Raw genomic sequence first — 20910 nt, 5'->3', positions numbered from 1 at the left:
AATATTATATATAAAAATATTTATAACTTCAGTATTACACAAGTTGTGTCAATATATTAATTTCCAACAAAGGCACTAATTTCCCTCCTAATAAAACACTTTACAATGAACTGTTACTGGTAGCAATGGATTCATAGTATGTATGTCCTTTATGAGTGCTTTAGCCACTTTTAGCTTATCGTTTTAGGTAAATATTAGACATAAATCCCTCAGTTGGACAGAAAACTTTAAATGAATGTATGCTAACGTGTTAGCCTAATAACTTTATAAGGTGTTGTCAATGTCGGTGTTTGGGAAATGATTCGCTTCAATATAAGTGCACACAGTAAGCCTTTTTATTATGAGCTTCTTCATTCATTTAATTAAATTGAATATGAAATGGCCTTGGCTGCAAAGTCTTTACTTTTCAAGGTTGGCATTAGTGCACTGGGTTCATCCCATTATTGTTTATGACTCATGTAATATTGAAACATCTGTTAGCTTTCCTCCTCGGGTCTTAATGTCCAGATTTACAGCTTTGTTCTTCATCTTTCTTTTTATTTTGTGTCCTTGTTCCTCAGAGCCCTCTGGCATTTTCGTGAAGAGCATAACAAAAGACAGCGCTGTAGATCAAGATGGCCGCGTCCATGTTGGAGACCAGATAATAGCTGTAAGTGCAACCATTATGCTCTTTGTGCTTTCTTCCCTGTAATGGCATGAGGTAAAATATTCAGTGAAGGTTTATTAGATGTACTACAGTGAGGGAATGGAGGGTGATTATGAAATGCATGATGAATAACTAACTGATAGTTATTAAAGTGTTTTTCTTGTGACTAGGAGTCTTGAATTAGCTTCATTTCTGCAGGACGTCAAACTGTGTAATGTCTTGCATCATTTTGAAATGAGTTAATGTTGCCTTTGTGTTTTTAAAGTCCTCACATCCTCCTGTTTTGTTACTGTGTTTATGTGTGCAAGAGTTTTATTCTTGTGCTTTGGGATCCAATTTAAGAACTTTAAGCATTTAATTGACTGAATTATTTAAACTTGGGGTTTTTTAACTCTCCTAAATGATCTAAATAAATAAAGTTAATGGCTTGAATAGATGGGAATACTCTGGTGCTGTTTAGGGCTGCGAGTAATGATGATGTTCATTATAAATGAATGTGACGACTATTTGATAATGAATTATTAATAGTTTAATAGTTTGGTGAATTAATTAATAGTTTGGTGAATTAAATGACAGAAAACAGTGAGAAGTGTCAGTTTCTCAAAGTCCAAGTAGATGACTATAAATGTCTGTAAATCCAGATTTGATAGGCTACATTTAAAAAGACATTTTTGCAATTCGTAATTATTTTCTAAGTCCAAACTGATTAATATAAACATCTAAAGAAATGCACTTAAATATGATTGAAAAAAGATTGAAAGACAGATTTTAGAGGCTGACAACTGCATTTAAAGACATTTTTGCAAGAAGAAATAACTTAAACAATGAATCAAATTATTATTATTTTGACATTCTTGAAGCTCTACTGGTTAATAATGCCTATGGTTGTTTCAATTTGACCTTAAACAAACAAGTATTCTATGCAATTCAGTTTACTTTTTATTTTGTACATGTTCAGAGCTATAAAAACACATAAGAACACCAAATGAACAATTTACTTCAATATGAATAATTCAAGAGGTGTAATCATAGTACTTTTCTTCCTTTTCACCGTCTCTTGTTGTATGTTATACTTTAAGAAAATAAAAATAATTCCAGCTCACTGGTGTCTCGCCCCCTGCAGGTGGACAGCGTGGACATCCAGGGCTTCACCAACCAGCAGGCGGTAGAGGTGCTGCGCCACACAGGCCACACGGTGCACCTCAAGCTGATCCGGAGGGGCTTCAGGCCCGAAGACCTCCCCCCCGCTGTGGCCCCCAACATCGGCGTGCTGCCCCCCCACACCACCATCCCCACCACCACCATAGTGCTGGAGGAGCTGGAGAGGAGGAAGGCAGAGGAGGAGGCTGCGGCACAAGGTAGGGATTTAATGAAAAGAGACAAAAACACACTACCTGAGAAAAGGGGACATTTGATGTGTGAACATGTGTGGCTCAGACAGGAGATATGATGCAGAAAAGACTGACAGCAAATAGAGATTTATTTTATAAAAAAAATAGTTACACAACTTAAACCAGCAGCATATTAAAAAGATATTGCAATTTAGAAATATGCTCAAAACTCTTAAAATGTTAGTATAACCTAATGGAATCACTTTAACCTACTTTTTGTTGAGATATACATTTTCTTTTGGCATCAAGTTATTTTACAAAACCATAATTTTAAAGTGTAAAACCTTTCCCAAAAAATAGTGTGTGAGTCGGTTCTTTCTTACGTGTTAATATCTGTATTTTTAACAAATGCAGGCTCTATTTTTAATGTCTCTACCATGATAGAGAGCTAGACAGCTTTTTAAAGTAACTCATGTGGGAATATTTATGATTATCCCAAATGTCGAACAATAAAATCCTATATTGTCCCGTCTCTAGTAGCAGCTGTTTTGCTATGGAAAGTTTTATTTGTTGAAAGCTTTTCCCTCCGGCATGGAGGAAAATAATAAACAGGATTGACACATTTCTAGAAAAAGAGCCAAGGTTTTCCATCGTGTTGTTTAAAACCTGAAAAAGACCAAGTTATAGAATTAAAAACATCAACATTTACAAGGCATCCAACAACATGGCGTTGAGTTGCAGCTAAACACAAGGCTTAGAAACTTTTTGAATGTGAAATGATTGTGTCTTTTTGCAATTAGCAGCCATGACAAGCAGGTTTATATTGGTGTCGGCTAAATAATACATTTTGCATCCCTAATAAAAATGACACATTATAAGAGTGTGTGTTCCTCAAGCACTAGTTTGTTGAGTTAGAATGTATTTAAGCTAACTTACTGTGCATGAGATCATAGGTTTGATGTGGAGTTGTAATGGGTCATTTAATGTTTGGGATTAACAAAATAAATGTAACTACTCACTTAAATTGTTGCCAAGTCAGTGTTCAGGTTGTTGGAGCACACACACATTCACACACCGGCAGAAGAGCTAGTATTAGTTTTATGTGAGCACTTAAAAGGTGCTGATGTACAGCGTAGTAATTTCATGGGCGGCCACTCCGGTGCCCTGTGGAACTCCAGAGACATAAACAGCGGTGTGAAGCTGTAAAAAAACACACGAGGGTCATTAAACAGATATTTGAAGTTTAAAGTCTGTCATAATGGGTATCATCAGCACACACAGGTAAATCCTTTAAGATAATAGGGGGAGAATATTTTTCTAAAGTGAGGGTCATTATGAAAAAGATAGGAAATTCTCATACTCCTGTCATTTGGAAGAATTAAATAATAGAGTACCAAATAACAAATAATATTAGCTCTAGCATGAGCATTAATGACAAACAAAACAACGTACAATTAGATGAAGCGCTAGCCAATAGAAGCGCAAGTGTTACATAGTGCTCGAAAAGCAGAATAGGGACTCGTTAAAGTCCAAACAAATAAATTGATCTGTGCCAAAGGGAGATGTCTACTCTTGTTTACATTTTATTTCTAACACTATTTCTCATAAATCATAGTAATCATACACACAAACACAGTTCTGTTATTATAATTTCGAAAATGAAAATATTGTTTCGACACATTTTGAGCTAATCTTGAAAAATGTGTACCAACACTTAATTCCTCCTGACTATTTGCATGTGCTTTCTGTATCATATGTGTTTTTGCGTAAGGTGAATCTTGATCATTGTGTTGAGTTTACTGAGCCCCTATAAGTGCAGAGTAGAGCACCTTTTCCCTGACGTGTGTGCGTCTTCCTCACTCCGCGCTGTCTGTTCACAGTCGCCGCAGATGAAAAGCCACCGCAGACAAAGAGCGAAGTATCTGATGTCGGCTCGACCTCGGATCAGCTGACAGACGACACACATGGTAGGAGGAACTCTTCTTTAAGATATGTCTGACTGATAAGGGTTACTGTGTCAGGAACACACGAGCAAACACACGGTGGAGAGGAAACACTGACATGTGTTTAAAACATTCAGATAACGTTTTTCTTAAGTGGGTCAGAAGAAATAGTTAGAAATGTAAGTCACTATGCAGGCTGAGTTTATCACGTTTTAGCATTTTTTGTCGTTTTGTGCATTAATGCTTTTCTGTTGTGTTTTCCAAGGGATGAAGCTAACAGCCTTTGAGGAAGAGGAACTGATGAAGAAGTGGCTCGAGATTCTGGGTCCAAGTAATGAAGTTGTAGTAAGTTTTGTTTTCAATATTAATTGTTTTCTCTCATGCATTAAATTAGATTTCAACCCATTAGTCTACTAAAAGATGAGTTTATTAATTGTTGCGATAATCTAACTTTTGAGTCATTAAGCATGCAAAAGTGTCACACAGTAGTGTTTCTTGAATCTCAAATATGGAGACGTTCTGTTTTTTCCACTTTATATATCTTGGACTGACAAAACAAGACATTTGAAGACATCACGTTGGACTGTGAGAACCTAGGATAGACTGAAGCATTCTAGGAAATAATCAGCAACATAATGGATACTTGCATTTTGACTTGGCTGTTAACATAAAACTGCTCTCTTTAAAAAAGCGGGATGACCTGAGTGGCAACACAAAAGGGATTGAGATATAACTGGGATGTTATTCTACAGGTGGCTCAGGTGGAGAAGTTCAGTGCGAGCAGCGGGCTGGGCATCAGCCTGGAGGCGAGCAGCGGACATCACTACATCCGCTCCGTCCTTCCTGAGGGACCTGTGGGTCGCTGCGGGAAGCTCTTCAGTGGAGATGAACTGCTTGAGGTGCAAAAAACACACTTTCAACAGTGTTTCCATTTTGTCTTTTACATTTTTGCCATTAATACTTACAAAGGCTGAACTATCAACATGTACCTACTACTACGACTACGACTACTACTACTACTACTACTACTACTACTACTACTACTACTACTACTACTACTACTACTAACCTACTACACCTAAATGAAGCTAATGCTAGCCTCTCCTCTCTCAGGTCAACGGCTTGTCTCTGATTGGTGAAACGCACAAGGAAGTGGTGAGGATCCTGAAGGAGCTCCCTCTCTGCGTCTACATGACCTGCTGCAGACCCGCCCCCCACCTGCAGACTGACATGCACGATGTCCAACCAGAACCAGAGATTCTGTCTACAGTGTCTGCATTAAAGGTACTGCAAATGCAATATTCAAACATAGCAGATTTACTTGAATGTATTATTGTTTTAATATACATTTTAATGTTCATTAGATAGCATTTGTCAAGCATGATTTGGGAGTAAACAAACCGCATTTTAAAGGCTATTGTAGCAGAAGATGCATTCAAGTCGAGTTGGAAACTACACACCTTAGCATGCATTGATATATCATGAAAATGATTTCCCATTTCTGCATATGAAAGGGAATATGGAGTGCAAAGTTCTCCCGCTATTAAAACCCATTGCTCGTTATTAGCTTAGCACGATCTGTTAATCGCTCCATTGACTTTGAATTAAGTCTTGTGAAAAAGCAGAGAAAAGTTTATTAGGACCAATTCTAGTAATATGTCTGCACCAAACATGTGCAGGAGATATGAGACATCAGAAACATCTAGTCTCTTGGGGAAGGTGGCTTTCATCTATCCAGCTTTAACAGTGATAATGTGCTAAGGCCCGAGCATCCCCGGAGATATTTCCCTTTTATCTCCTGCCAGAATCACACCGGAGGGTAGCAGCCCAGGGGTTGGGACTGAAAGTGAGGCTGTTACAGATGGATTTTGGGCTTTTCTTCTGCAGAAACAAATAGACCTGAGTATTGTGCGGGCGGCTGCAGACTCAGAGGTGAAGGCAGCAGCAGCAGCAGTGACAGAGGAAAAGGTGACGGAGGAGGTCGTAGCCTCTCCTCTGGCCATGTGGGAGCTGGAGATCCACAACATCGAGCTGGAGAAAGGAGAAGGAGGATTGGGATTCAGCATCCTCGACTACCAGGTGGGAAATCTTTAGTATACGTTGTTTACAGTTTGCTAGTTGGAGGCAGGCCTTTCAAAAAAGTATGCAGACTTCAATCTGTATATTAATATTGTATATTCAATAGAGATTATCTAAATCTTTCACAGTTGATATATACAAATACATACTGTTTAATCTTTATTTTATTGTGCAAAGTCTTGTAAAGTATTTCCGATACAATAAAAGTATATCTAATGGTATCCTAATGGCTTATTTAATGATATTATATTAAACCCACAGATCGGTTCTTTGTATACATGATGTTGTGTTTCTATCATAAACCTAAGGAGCAGAAAGTTCGATATTTATCGAGTATTGCCTTTTTTCACCCATATTTAATGCTAATTCTGACAGCTGTACAGGGGCAGCGGGTGCTGTAGGCTAGGGAAGGCTAAGCCTTCCCAAATATTTGTGTAGGCTAACTGCATCCTGGTAAAATAAAAATATAATGTATAATGTGTGTGTCTTTGACATTAGCGCTGCTATGCAGCCACCTGTGCCCTGTACGAAGCCAGTTCAACAGACCCTGGATATGTTTGAGTTATCTTAACTAACCCTTACAAACGAGATTTCGCTAAGTGGTCCATGAAGCTGGTTATCAACTCGGTAAATCAAGCCAGGGTTTCTCTCTCCAGCTGAGAACGCGTTCACGTGAAAGGGGCGGGGTTAGCTACATTTGACCAATCACAAACAGGGACAAGTGTACTGACAGTGCAGCGTCATACTTCATTAATGAAAAGTTAACTAATATTAGACAAATATTAACTTTAAACATCCATGACTTAAACATATAATCCAGGATACGAGCCACAGAGTTGCACCTGCAAGGAGAATACAGAACAACTCGTTAAAAAATAAATTACAGAGTGTTTGAAAACAGTTTTATGATACTGCCCCATCTAAGACACGAGTGGATCTGACTTTAATTACATTTGAGTTGAGTGTTTCGTCAACTTAATGTGTCGCTTAAAATAATACGTCTGCATACAGACATGTATGTATATGTGACAATGTAACTAAGTGTTGCACGGCCAGATACGGCTCGAGAAGCTGACTCAGATAAGGAAATATTGTGATATTATATGATCGATTGATGATGTGATATCAGTGTGATATGAATGATAAGTGCGACACGTCGGCGTCTTCTCTGCGTATACGGCAGTTTAAACTGTATTTCCTTTATCCTGTAATATGACTTGATAGATTTAAACTCCGCACACTGAGCTCTGATTGGTCAGCAGGCGGTGCTTTCACTGAGTTGATCTCTTTTCTATAGACGCCGGAGGCGGGCAGCGTCAGATAAAAAAAAAGTTATTTAGCCTTCCCAAACCTGAGACTCACGCGCCGCCGATGCAGCTGTACAAATATTATATAAATATCTGAGCCTGTCATCCATTTTGGGAACAGTAGGTATCATTTAGCATTACATTTATTTCCATTATTTCCGTTAAGGTCAACCCTATGAAATACATTTGTTTGTTGTAGTTGGAGAGTCTAGTGTCCTCAGACAAAAAGCACGTAATAGAACATTTCCTGTGATTTCCATGTACATTTGAGTCTGTGAAGTTTACCTGTTCCTCCGCCTCAGGACCCGCTGGACCCGGCCAAGACGGTGATCGTGATCCGCTCTCTGGTTCCCGGCGGCGTGGCGGAGCATGACAGCCGGCTGCTGCCAGGAGACCGCCTCATGTACGTGAACAGCACGGAGCTGGAGAACGGCAGCCTGGAGGACGCAGTGCAGGCGCTGAAGGGGGCCCAGCTGGGCATGGTGCAGATAGGAGTGTCCAAACCGCTGCCTGTAAGCAAACAATTAGCATTTCAATTATTATGAAGGAAAATATCACTTGTGTTGTGGGCGATAACAGGGCAAATGTGTGCTTATATTTACTAGTTATGCTTTTGTGTCATGAATGTGTCCCTGTGAGTCAGCTTGTCGTGAGGGTTCAGCTTACGAGGCCTTGAATATTTCATGCAGGAAAAAGAGAGGAGGCTTAGCTTTCCACCCACTGCTCATTCAGAGGAGGCATCCAGCCTTTAACGCTCTTGTTTCATATACTATGTTATTGGATTTTCCAGGCCCTGTTGTATGTTTTACCACATCGGGACAGCTGTGTGAATATTGGGCCTGTCCAACAGCATGTTCACCGCTGCAGGCTCTCTTTGTACGTCGCTCTCTGCAAAATTGCTCGCATTCTTTCAGCTTTACAGCTTGGTTTCTCCCGTATTGAATCTGCCCATTGGATTACGCAGTGAGACCTCTGGGCTGCCGAGGTTAGATTACAGAGCTGCAGGAAACTGGAGTTAAACACCGCTCCTGCAGGACGGGGATCTTCTTCTGAGGGGGATTTTGTGTAGCATGTCTAGGCTGCATGCTACACAAAATCAATATCAAGAGCTTAACACATTAAATGTTCTTGAGCTTGTCTGTGACGTTTGGGCAACTTCCCTGCACCCCTATCTTTCTCTTTAATCAGCTCAATAACTTCTAACTAACATATTTTCCTCATTCCATACTAACTCATTTGTACCTGATTCGGTCATTAAAACAATTTAAAAAATCTGATTATTTGAAGCTGGAGACTCTGAAATGATTTCTCCACTTTCCTAGGGAATATGTGGATATTCCCACTCTCCACACCCCTATGGTGAGCAGGAAATTACTCCATCATCCACCATCCATTCATTTGACTTCAACAATATTTTGGTTGAAGAAGGAGAGGAAGAAGGACCGGCTGAGGGCAACGTTTACCGAGCAGAGCCGGCATTGGTTAGTTAGCTTCTGGGAAAAAACAAAAAAATCAATCAGAACATCCTGAAAATGGAAAAACAGATTTTGCTCAACATATTTGCTTCTGCTTATATTGACCATTACTCTGACACATAGATGCCATATATGATGTGATTTAATAGTTTCTGTGATTAGATAGTTCACCTCATTGATCAAATATAAAGTTTTCAGTGCCAGTTGGTTACTGTTCTTCCATTGATGATCACAGATCGACACCAGCGAGGCCGAACAGTTAGATCATTCTTACTCCACGATGGACGACGACTCTTTCCAGGCGTCCATGATGGCTCTGCACGGCAGCAGCTGCAGCGCCGACCTGGACTACCTGCACGCATCTACACCCAAGGTAAGAGGCACAGGGAATATACCCCACGTCATTCTCACATAAATAATATGGCACATTTACACATCAGACTAGGCATATTCTGTGTACTCACACTATCCCAAATGTACTCGCGTCTCCCAGATGAATAATTTTAGTGCTTCTATATATACACTATATTTAGTGAAAAATGCACTTCATGCGGTTTTAAACAACATTTTTACCATGCATCTTTTAGATCTTGGTGCTTTTTCACTCTCACTCTCACTCTGTTTATTTTAATGATATGAAGGATAATGGTGATGGCACCACAACTTGAAGCCCTAGCAGGATGATCATTTTCAGCCAAACAGCATCGGAGAAACACATTTGAACTGCTTTTTTCATTGTTTTTAATGGTTTTAGTTAGAGGTAACATTTATTTTGGAGAATAGGTGGGTAATTCGGCTTGTTAAAAAAAAACTCCTGAACGTCTGAATCTAAAGTTATCCGAGAAGAAAGTTGAGCTAGCGTTTGCCTGCAGGGAAATGCTCTCCTTTGTCAAACTGCTTTTATTCTCTGTTTTTACTGCTTATAACAATCTATGGATAATTCTGCTCTTGGTTAAACCAATAATGACCTCCCATGACCCCTCACATTCTGACTGAGAGACCCCTAGTGGCAGAAAAATACATTCAAATGCACGCCAACAGTAACTGCCCTTTTTCACCATGTAGTAGTCATTAGTCTTTGTTTTTGGCCATGCAGCGCCCAAATGCCAGGAGAGATGTTTTCTTTGTGAAGGCAGTAACAACATTTCTGACTTTCTGTTGTGATGTGAGAGCTGTAGCTGTGGCTGCCCTACAGCCACAGCTCAGCAAATGGATTTTAAACTATAAGAGAATAAACAAAGAAGAGCAAGGGGCCACACGAACTCTTTTCCCAGCGGCTGACCTTATTTGTGGGGCCTTCCGAAGATTTTATACTATAATCGTGCAGCCGAGAGGGACAGGCACACTTTACAGGATGGGGGGGATTTCACAACAGATTTCAGATGTTTGTATGAGGGCAGACGGCGCGGTGTTTTCCCTGTGATGATGAACAGTTTTTCTCCCTAAAGCTCCAGAGAGAGCAACAAGTCTGCTTATAAATCTACTTCACTGACCGTAAACGGTGGAGCAGCTTTCACACACTTGCCGACAGTATCTAAGATTATTTTATTTTGAGGAATATGAATGTTTTTTTACCTATAAAGGTCAACTGGGTTTTAGAGACTAAATAAGTGAGTCTACGCTGTCAATAAAGCACTCCTTTTTCTGAGTGCATTGATAGATTACATTCATGCATATGCATTGGTCATTCTGTTCAAGAAGACCATAAGAAATATATAAAACAGAAAGGATTTGTATAGTGTTTTTTTTTTTTTAAAAAGGTTTCTCGATTTATTTTCAAAGCGATTCTATAAATGATGCATACTTAAACTTTATCTGGCTACGCCTGGAGCGTGACAGTCAAAGTTTGAATAGTTTTTTTACGATCTTGAATCTGTCATATGTAATTAATTTTGAGTGTTCTTTAGGAAACTGATTCTGCCTTCAGACATTTGATGAAATGTCTTCTATTTGTATCATCTCTGCATGCCATAATATGACTCATTACACACAGTATCGTTAAGTTATGTACACTTTTTAATGGGGTGAATTTATTATAGACACTAAAGTAAACCACAGCAATTCCCATTTTTTAAAATCCTACACAAATAAATGTTTCTCCCTGTTGCCTGGGATATCCTTCCCATCTTCATAATTGCATCGTTTGAATACCTGCACTCGTCACAGGCCACTTCACTGTGGATTTATAGCGCTGCCTTATTAAAATGAAACCTCCTTTTCTTGTTCTACTCTACTTCCCATGTCTGCTCATTGAGCCCCACTTGTATTAGCCATTTGCATATTCTAACTGTTTTCTAAAGATTGATACTTCTGCTCTGGCTCCCAGAGGGAAGTCGCTCGCTGAGATTCATCACTACTCATCCGGCCTCTAATAAAGTCTTAAATGCTGTTACAATAAAACCACATTTTGTGCACGGCAAGCTCAAGATCGCCAGTAATTCCTACCACTCTCTATTGGCCACTGATGGCTTTTCTATGGTTCATTACGAGGGGGGCGGGAGGCGACTGAACAAGATGAATTCCCCCCGATTGTGTGCCTATGTGAGAGGAGCGCTCCTTCAGCTGCTGTGCTCTGTTTTACTGCAGCTGACGGCTCGTCTCGACCTGTTGGAGGAGCGACCCGGCTTTGAGACACCGCCCAGCCTTGAAGACGATTTCCCAGCCTTCTCCCCGCAGAAGTCTGCCTCTTTCTCTCCTCCCAGTCTCAGAGGCCCGACGTTTAACTCCATACTGAGCCCCTCTGACCACTTCCTGGCACCACACGCTGACAAAGAGGAACCAGAGCAGTGTTTAAACTCTGAAGCAGGGACCGGAGCATTAGACGAACCTGCAGAGACACCCATGTCTTTTGAAGATATTGGAGATATAAATATGATAAAGGTAAAACAATAAGTCTGATTACAAACTATATATTATAATTACCATGTTTAACAATTTTCATATTGTGCAGCCTCATTATAAACCACATATTTAAAAAATGTCACATAGGCGGTACTTAAGTCTGTATTAACTTAAGGTCGCCAGTTCAAGTTCTGATTGGACCAAAATACAGAGTTTGTAGCTGAAGAGAAGAAGAAGAATCCACTTTGTTAACCTTCTAGGGGAAATTGTCATATAACACGGTAAAAATGCACACATGCACAAACACAAGATTTTTTTTATGGAGAGGTGCCAGAGCAAAAAGCCTACCATCTTTTTATGGCACCAGGGAGCAGTTGGGGGTTCAGTGCCTTGCTCAAGCACACCTCTCCAGTGCCATGGAGGAGAACTGTCACCTCTATAGTTAGTATCTTGGATATATAAAAAGCAGTAATATGACCCTTACGACAGCCTTTTTGATTGTCCAGTAACCCCTGTTTTACATGTTTGGAGAAAGAGAGCTGTAATCAAAGTATGTCTTATGTAAAACAAGTTAGAAAAAAGAAGATGAGCAGTGAGTATTTCTGATAAATGTTCAAGGTGTATTATAAAATATGCTAAATCATCGTGCTTTGTCTTCTCTTAATGGATTTTCTTAAGGTAATCCACTCCCCAAACATAAGACACTCATCCTTCAAAGCTTATTTATTTTCAATCAGCTGCACTTAGCTTTTATTCGCTTTGTTTGAATCGGGCATAATATTTTCATTTACCTTCATGATTAACTTTTGAATGATCACCTTGAAGGATGAAGACGCTGCTGTGAGAGGGGAAGACGCTGATGAAGAAGCGCTGACCTCGGGGAGCAGCTTTGAAAGGACGATCACAGTCGTGAAGGGCAACTCCAGCCTGGGTTTGTGTTGATTTCTTCACATTTTGATTTGTTATTATTTTATTCATTTTCGACTTATTCTTCATAGAAGTGTAAATGAGGTTGCATGACTGAAAGGAGGAATGGCCTTTTCTTTTGTGTCATTTTTTCTTCTGAATGCCAGCTAAAAAAGCTAAAATGATAGAGATTTTTGTCTGTTTTTCACTCTGAAAGGATCCTTTCAGAGTATTTGCATTTCAAAACCCACCCATGGGGCTGCTGCTGGCTCGGAGCATGCTAAGTTTTAGCTTCTAAAACAAATAAGTGTTATGAAGATTTTCAGTGCCTAGTTTTGCTTTTTAGCCCACTGAAGGTTTCTCTTTTATGCTCAATTCAACATTTCAACAAAATACATTTGGGTTTTGTTTTTATAATCTTTAAACCATGTGGAGTTCAAACAAAATCCGCTTTTAAATGAAACACTGATGTTATGCTTATGTACGCTGAGTTACAAGGGAAGAAGTTCAAATTTCCACATACTCCATTGAAATTCAAATGTGTTAATACTGTGGGGTTTTGGACAATTTGCGGGGAAATGTGGAAATTAATAAAAAGACGTTTTAAGTTATTCAAAAATCTTCCTTGGGAGATACCTAGTTTTCAATCTATACTTTCAGTGATGGCGGAATTAAGTCAATTTCTGGTTAATTTAGATCCAAATCCAATTTCAGAGTGTAACAATTTCTTCAAATCTACCTGAAGGGATGACTGTGAGCGCGATGAAGGCCAGTCTGGGGATGCTGATCCGCAGCATCATCCACGGCGGCTCCATCAGCCGGGACGGGCGTCTGGGGGTCGGGGATCTGATCCTGGCCATCAACGGAGAGCCCACCGCTCACATGACCAACGCTCAGGCCCGAGCCATGTTGCGACGACACTCACTCATCGGACCCGACCTGGGGTGAGACACATGAGACACACACACACACGTTACTGCAAAGGAGGTGTACGGCTGCACCACAAATGCAACAACAGGTAGAGGTTTTAGTCCCAATAAATACAAAAAGTCAGATCTCTGAAATGTTGTTATGTTTAATGTGAAGCTGCAACTATTAGTCACTCAAAAATAAAAAGTATCTCCAAGTATTTTGTGCATGAAGGTCAGAAAAATATTGCTTTAACCTTTTTCTGTTTTATATCATATTAGAGTAAATGTATTTGGGTTTTGGACTGATAAAACAAGACATCTAAAGACTTCACCTTGGACTAGAATAAACAAAAAACTCAAAAATATTCACTGTTGCCTTTATATGTCTTTTCTATCTTCATCCCTGCAGTCATCACAGCCCACTTTACATTTGATTTGTAGCCTTGATTTTATAGACCAAACCATTAATTGCAATTACAGCATTTGGTAAACATATTTCCAAGCATCCATTCTCTACTGCAAACATGAATTTACTGAAATTCAGTGAGAAAGCACGAAGAATGAAAAGAGGGTTTGTTGTTTGACACAGAAATGTTGCAGCATGTTAACTAATCCTAGGAACAAAATTAGGCACATTATGTTACACAACTAGACGATATTCTACATTGGGACGAGGTGTGTCATAAATTGTGCTTGCTGAACTAAACCTGGCCGTTTGTTCACTCCGGTGCATAAATCCTTAAAAAAATTAAATTAAATTAAAAGCTTCTTCACATTCTAGATCTGCTAGTGCACCTGAGGACGACCTGTGCCCGTTTTATGTGTGAGTATGCCTAACGTCCACGCTGGTGTCTCTCCACGCAGCCGCCATATTTGTTTTGACTTCCTCTCTCTTGATTTGCTAACGGCATTCATCGCAGTTAAAAGAGCTTTATCCAGACACTTAATGGTTGTCAAACAATGACAACAGCATAGTCTTATTGTGTAAGATGTCACTATAAATATCATTCAGATATGTTAAATCGCATTTAAGTTATTTTGTAAAGAAAATAACATTAAAGTGTTTCTCAAAATAACTTTAAATCTGTGCACATCTTAACACATACACTATATAATAACTGGATAAACCTTGGTTGACTGCATCAATTCTCTTGCTGTATAACCTTTTCATATTTCTGTGACTAACATATTCACTAATGACCAGTCTGATTTCTTTTGTACCATTTATAACTCCCTGCCTAACCATTTCTCTCACTGCATGCTGTGATGTTTTCATCAACCTCCATTTCATCTTTCACTGGGAATCATCTTTCTCTCTGTCTGCGTGCATCATGTTTAAAAAGCAGATCAGCCCATCTGTTGACGTTCTGTCAGCGTCCTTTAAATATGTTAATGTGCCCTTCAGCATCAACTTCACTCTGAATTGTTTGGAAGAAGAACTCTAAGTGGGTGTCAGATTTTGTCAGCTAGCTTTTGGTTCATTTCTTAACATGAATTAGTAAGCGGCTCATGAATTAATGATGGCTACACCCTGCAGATTTGTCTCACACAGTAGGTGACAGAAGACGTGATGTCTCAGACTTTATGAAGGTAAACATCTGTGTTCAACAGTCGGATCAGTGTTACTGCTCTCTGGGGCTTATGGGACGAGAGAAAGAAGTCTCTGAATATGAATAAAAAGATTGGAAAGAAGCTCTTTTGCTCAATGAAAAAACTCTCGCCAGTTATTCTCTATTTTTGGCTAAATGTGAGTGCCACTAAGAAGGTTAATGGAGGGTGAAGACATTTGCTTTAGGAAATGTCTGACTTGTGTGTGTGTGTGTGTGTGTGTGTGTGTGTGTGTGTGTGTGTGTGTGTGTGTGTGTGTGTGTGTGTGTGTGTGTGTGTGTGTGTGTGTGTGTGTGTGTTTAGAATCACATATGTACCTGCAGAGTATCTGGAGGAGTACAAGGCCAGCCTAGAGCAGACTACAGAGGAAGTCTCCGATGAAATCCATGCAGTCCCAGCTCCAGATCCGAAGTATGTACTCATTCTGTGCACAATGACTTGTGTGACGTGCCAGTTACATTTATAGGTGCCCTGTTTGCATGCATGTTTGCTAGGCAGCAGTCTTCCTGTGAGTTTATGTTTTGTACCTTACTGTTTCCGTTCACCTTGGTATTTTTAGAGATATTCCTAACCTCCCTGAGCGGGAAGATGGAGAGGGAGAGGAGAGTGCCTCTTACAGCAATTGGAACCAACCCAGGAAGTGAGTACACACTGTATTTAATCTAATAATATTGTTAACATTTCAAGGAGATATATGGTTTTGAAAACTAACACAGTGGATCCACATAATTGAATACACTCAATGCATTGCTGCTTGATTACTACGTTAGATTTAATAAATGACAATTTTCCCCAACATTAAGTATACATATTAACAGGTTTTTGTCAGATTCAGTTCTCTTGCAGCTACCTCAAAGACTCCTGTTTTTTTCTGGTTAAAGAAAAGCCTACAGAGACCAAACTGTATTCCAGAAGAATATTGAGTTTAAATGTGGTGAATAGTCTGTCAAACTAAACAATACAAAATAGTAGTGTTCATATGAGTTAACTACAATGATGACATTTGTCATATGCATCAAAGAATCAAAGTGATGTTATTATAGACAAAATAAAGGGGATAACGTTTACAGTGACATATCAGTAGAAGAGTCACATTTAAGAAGTGTACAAATAAAAATGCATGTGTACCTTCCTCAGAGTGGAGCTCTTCCGGGCGCCAGGCAAGTCTCTGGGTATCAGTATTGTCGGGGGCCGGGGGATGGGCAGTCGGCTGAGCAACGGAGAGGTGATGAGGGGCATCTTCATCAAACACATACTGGAGGACAGTCCTGCGGGACAGAACGGGACCCTGAAGACTGGAGACAGGATCGTAGAGGTAAGGGAACAATACAGGTGGTAGAACAAGCAGACGTGAAGTTGTTATTGTGTGTAGTTACCTCCTATAGTGTTATTTTATTAAGGTGCAGTAATGTGAGAGAACTGAAAAGAGTTTAAAATCTTTAAAAAAGTAAGGATTCCCCAATATATTCTGTGACAGGTGGATGGAGTAGATCTAAGAGATGCCAGTCACGAGGAGGCAGTGGAGGCTATCCGCAAGGGAGGAAACCCCGTCACCTTCTTGGTTCAGAGTATCATCCACAGGCCCAGGGTGAGTCCAAATAATAGTCAAACTAACTACCTCATTCTCTAAAGATCATTATCCTTTTCCATTTTCACCTCATGTAGCAGTTCATCTGCACAGGGCCCTTTCAAAAACCCGGTGTGTCAGGTTTGATTTTTGAAATATCCAATGAGAGCAACAACAAACCCTCTGTGTCATGTTAAATAAATTCGCAAGTTTTTAACCTCTAACTGCTACTCCTTTGTTGTTTGAAAGTGCCCTCAGGCTTTTAAACCATGACTAAATAGTCCCTGCAGCTGGTGTCAGATCTCTGAGTCAATCGCTTGCATTCAGATATAATGCTTTCCTTAGCATGGCTACTTATTAAGCCTTGTAGCAACTCATAATGTAATGTAGCACATGCAGAGCAATAATTCATGTTAATGGAGAACTAAACTCCAGTACAGTGACTTTAAACAGATTTGAGGGAAAAAGCTTTACAACCCACTGTATGCTAAATAGGGTTAGGCACTAAACAGCAGTCAGACAACAACAGTGGAGTGTTTAGCAGCTATTAGCTTCACTTAGCAGCCAGATGATATTTCCCTTTGGAGCTGGTAAAGACCAATAAAAAAGAAGAAGAGGGAGAGTGAATAGAGAGCTGCAGGGAGGACATTTTATGGTACTACCATGAAGTTAGCATCTCCATGGTTCCACACATGTGTGCACACATCGGATCAGCATTTTCTGACTTTTAAAGTAAAGAGCTAACTGAATCCACATTACTTCCGCTAAGCTAAAGCTGCTACAATAAACCTGCTAACGTTAAGGCACTAAGCTAAATGCTAATTAAAGCAGCAAATGCTACGTGGGATGACGTTTAATGAACACAACTTTAGATAAAGTTAGCCTCTAACAGTACAAAGAGCAAACCTTAAAACATTGGTTTAACATTTTGGTAAAATCACTTAGTTTTGACAACTCTAAATTACATCAAGTTTTGTGATCTTTAGGCTAATGTTAGCGATTTTCTGGTTCCATTCTGTAGGCTATGCTGGGTCAAGCTAACCATCTGCCTGCTGTAGCTACCCATATGGGGATTAATTACTTTAAAAGACGTTAACACCTTTTGTCAATAGTTCACATATCATGTTTGACTACATTATGAGTTGCATTTATGTCCCTCCGCCCTGCTTTCTCAGCCTTTGTCAGTATATAACCCAGCTTGCATGCCACATCGCACATGTCAGGTAATCCTTCCTCTCCATCACACGTCATCTTCATCCCTTCTGCCTCCACACTGTTAGCAAATGTTCTCTCGAACTGCATATTTGACTCGATGTGTATATTGACAGACATAAAAACAGACTAAGAATTGTAGTTTCCTTCCGGGAGAAAAAGAAGCAGGGCTTTTATTTTAATATCCAGACATCCTATTCTGTTTTATATCACAGGGTAATCTAATGGTAACAATGAGATAACCCACAATGCTGTTTTTAATCAAAAGGGGGTGAAATCTATTGTGTCACAGCACAATAGAAACTCAAAACCTGTGTGTAATGCTGACATTCAATACACATTTAGACTAGAATCCTAATGCAATTTCCCCATGGGGGTTATTGAAATGTCCCCTTATCAATAAACTCCTCAAGTAAGCAATAGAAAAGCAAATAAATAAATCATTCCTACTGTGTGGCTCTGCGGCTGTCAAAATGTGCTCAAGACTGCAAGACATGCTTTCAATTTACTTTAAAGTCACTGATATTGAGTTGCAGCTCCATTGAAATTCATCACAATGGACTGAACAGTGTGAGAAATATTATATTGATTGGGTGATACCTCTAAGTGCTGTAGGCAGGCCATAATGCCGTTTTTTAAATGCAGCCGCCTGAAGAGAATAAAGCATATCCATGCTGTCTGCCTTTAAGTTTTAAATCCTTCTCTTGTAAGCGGTGAATAATCTCAGGGTAGCCTCGAGAAGTCTTTGAAACATTCGGTTAAAGTATTTCAGAGAAAGAGGCTTTGCTGTGATTATTTTTTGCTGTAGAGGAATGGCTGTCCTGAAGGAAGTAGCTTGACCGAGACACCTTCAGCGACGAAGCCACCCCAGGAGGAAATAGACTTTAAGTGGACTTTCCAAAATTCTAAATGCAGATACACAGACTGATTTTCATTGTACATTTTCAATGGTGACTCATTTAAATAAAACCTGAGGTTCCCCACAAACTCGCCTTTTCCTTCCTCCTGGATGGCCTCTGATTCAATGTTGTCAGAAAAGCTCAGCCTTCATGTTACATATCCGTCATGTTGTCAGCTTGTTGGTCCTGTGTGTTGCTTTTAGAGGCCGCTGCTGCCCTTTCTGCAGCTCAGTACTCACCGCGGGTCGAGTGCTTGCTGCATTAACCAAACCTGCTTAGCCCCTGCCCCCCCTCAGGTTAGAAGCCCCCTCCCCATGTATGTCTGTCTGCTTATGTGTGTCCCCTGTACTGCTTTACACTGTGTGTTAACTATGAGCTGCATGAGGACAATGAAGGAGAGCATGCATGCGTTTGTGCTGAGTCCTGGGTTAAACATTAAAAAATAATTTGGAATGCAGGTTTACTAGGGCTGCACGATATGAGAAAAATATGCAATATCTTTGAATATTGCAATAACTATATTGCTTGGGATAACTATTCAGATATTAAACTCTGTTCTGCTTTCAGTATCGGGCAAAAAAACAACCAATTGAAGGAAAACATTTCAAATTCGAACGGCACCAATAAAAAAAAAACGATACTTTCATTTTAAAGTGCACTTTTCTACTGAAATGTGATTCTATTCTCTCCTCCGAGCACATGTTGCCTCTTCCTGTGCTCTGCTGCGGCCCTTTTGTTGCAGCACACAGTTAAATCATAGCACAGGCTTTTACTATAATTGCATTTTATTTTTCCTCCTGTCTTCAGCTTCCAAGGCCCACTTTCTAACAATTATCCCTCAAACATTGTCCCAAGTGTCTCACTGCCGATGCAAAGGAGACAACTTGATAAGACAGGCAGCACTCAACACAATCATGTGAAGAACTGTAAACTGCAGTATCTTTTTTTCAAAACGTCAGACTTTCTTGTAAAACCTTTTAAGCTCCATCAGTGAGGATAAAGGGTCACGATTGGACCGACATGTGATGCTGCTGCAGAAGCTTCTCCACTCAATGTTGACTGTTGTCTAAGAAATGTCTGTTTTTCTTCAGTAGCCCCAATATAAACAGATGGTTTTTCATGATGCAGCATATGGTCATTCAAAACACTTTGTATGAACTGATTAATATTAATAGGATTAAAATATGATACAGTAGGGCATATAGGGTCGGTAATTTATCAATTCATCATCATCTTTGCCATGTACACATGTCACATTGCAGAACATGCAAAGTCAAGTAAGGCCAATGAACTCAAAGAAGTAATGGTCCAAGATGTCATTCAACAGACAGGATGATAAACAGGAGGAGAAAAAAAGGAGGAAGATTTGGTCAAAAAAAATTAAGATAAAATGGATAATATTGACAAAAAAAATCTCTGTAATTTTTATATAGCAAGAAAACAAATGTTGTACTGTCAATGTTTTTTTTCTTATATCGTGCGGCCCTATGATAAAGGATCTTTCACATTGTGGTGACGCAGAAGTGAATGTTATGACAGTTTTCTCCATTCAAATGAATGTGTGAGTGTTTACCTTCATGTGTGTGTGTGATGCGTGGCAGTCTTCGGGAGCAGACTCCGGAGAGGACAGAGCTGCAGCTGTGACCAAAGACAACAAGGACAAGGTGGGTGTTTCAGTTAACCTCCGCTGAGTGTTTGCCATTGTTCCACAGCTCAGAAAGTGTTAGCTTTAAAAGTTTGGAGTAGCTGTGTTTCACCTTTCTGTCGATAGATGTAGGTTTGTGTGTTGTCGTCTAAAGTTCTCACCCTTTGTCTTTCTCCGTAGGAGGCTTACAGTCACAGTAGACTTTTCCTCCGCCTCTCCCCAACTAACCCTTTCACTCCTACCCCATTTAAGGTTTGTGGGTCTCTGCGTTGAGCTCTCCCCTTCCTCACTCTGTGTATGATGTACAGCAATGTAAATACACCATGATACAGTTCAGGGCTGCAACTAAGCATCACTTTAATTATCAATTAATCAGCAGATTTTTCTCTATAATAATGATTTGGTCCGTAAAGAGTCAAAGGTGATGTCTTCAAATGTCTTGTTTGTTCACCCCAGAACCGTAAGATATTCAGTTTTATTTAAATATATATATTATTTTTGACATTTTTGCATAATTAATCCATAATCATAATTATTATT

At 39.7% G+C, this 20910-nt stretch overlaps 1 protein-coding gene across 7 annotated transcripts in view; it reads left to right on the top strand.

The window, feature by feature from the left end:
• LOC117558813 (multiple PDZ domain protein) overlaps positions 1 to 20910 on the top strand; it is a 48186-nt gene that overhangs the window by 10429 nt on the left and 16847 nt on the right. For 2 of the 7 annotated variants that reach the window (XM_034235341.1, XM_034235254.1), the window contains exons 10-30: positions 561 to 649; positions 1770 to 2004; positions 3858 to 3944; positions 4186 to 4265; positions 4673 to 4819; positions 5034 to 5204; positions 5808 to 5999; positions 7609 to 7818; positions 8629 to 8787; positions 9017 to 9154; positions 11368 to 11661; positions 12448 to 12553; positions 13274 to 13472; positions 14221 to 14262; positions 15351 to 15458; positions 15607 to 15687; positions 16185 to 16362; positions 16525 to 16635; positions 18929 to 19021; positions 20327 to 20389; positions 20551 to 20622. In XM_034235341.1, the coding sequence (XP_034091232.1) occupies positions 561 to 649; positions 1770 to 2004; positions 3858 to 3944; positions 4186 to 4265; positions 4673 to 4819; positions 5034 to 5204; positions 5808 to 5999; positions 7609 to 7818; positions 8629 to 8787; positions 9017 to 9154; positions 11368 to 11661; positions 12448 to 12553; positions 13274 to 13472; positions 14221 to 14262; positions 15351 to 15458; positions 15607 to 15687; positions 16185 to 16362; positions 16525 to 16635; positions 18929 to 19021; positions 20327 to 20389; positions 20551 to 20622 (2855 nt within the window). The remainder of the gene's footprint in view (positions 1 to 560; positions 650 to 1769; positions 2005 to 3857; positions 3945 to 4185; positions 4266 to 4672; positions 4820 to 5033; positions 5205 to 5807; positions 6000 to 7608; positions 7819 to 8628; positions 8788 to 9016; positions 9155 to 11367; positions 11662 to 12447; positions 12554 to 13273; positions 13473 to 14220; positions 14263 to 15350; positions 15459 to 15606; positions 15688 to 16184; positions 16363 to 16524; positions 16636 to 18928; positions 19022 to 20326; positions 20390 to 20550; positions 20623 to 20910) is intronic. The other 5 variants (XM_034235581.1, XM_034235511.1, XM_034235647.1 and 2 more) reach the window with 4 other exon arrangements.

The sequence above is a fragment of the Gymnodraco acuticeps genome, unplaced genomic scaffold (assembly GCF_902827175.1).
Source record: "Gymnodraco acuticeps unplaced genomic scaffold, fGymAcu1.1, whole genome shotgun sequence".
In the NCBI taxonomy this organism is placed as follows: Eukaryota; Metazoa; Chordata; class Actinopteri; order Perciformes; family Bathydraconidae; genus Gymnodraco; species Gymnodraco acuticeps.
The sequence above is the reverse complement of the archived record's forward strand: the minus strand, read 5'-3'. Positions and strand labels throughout refer to the sequence as shown.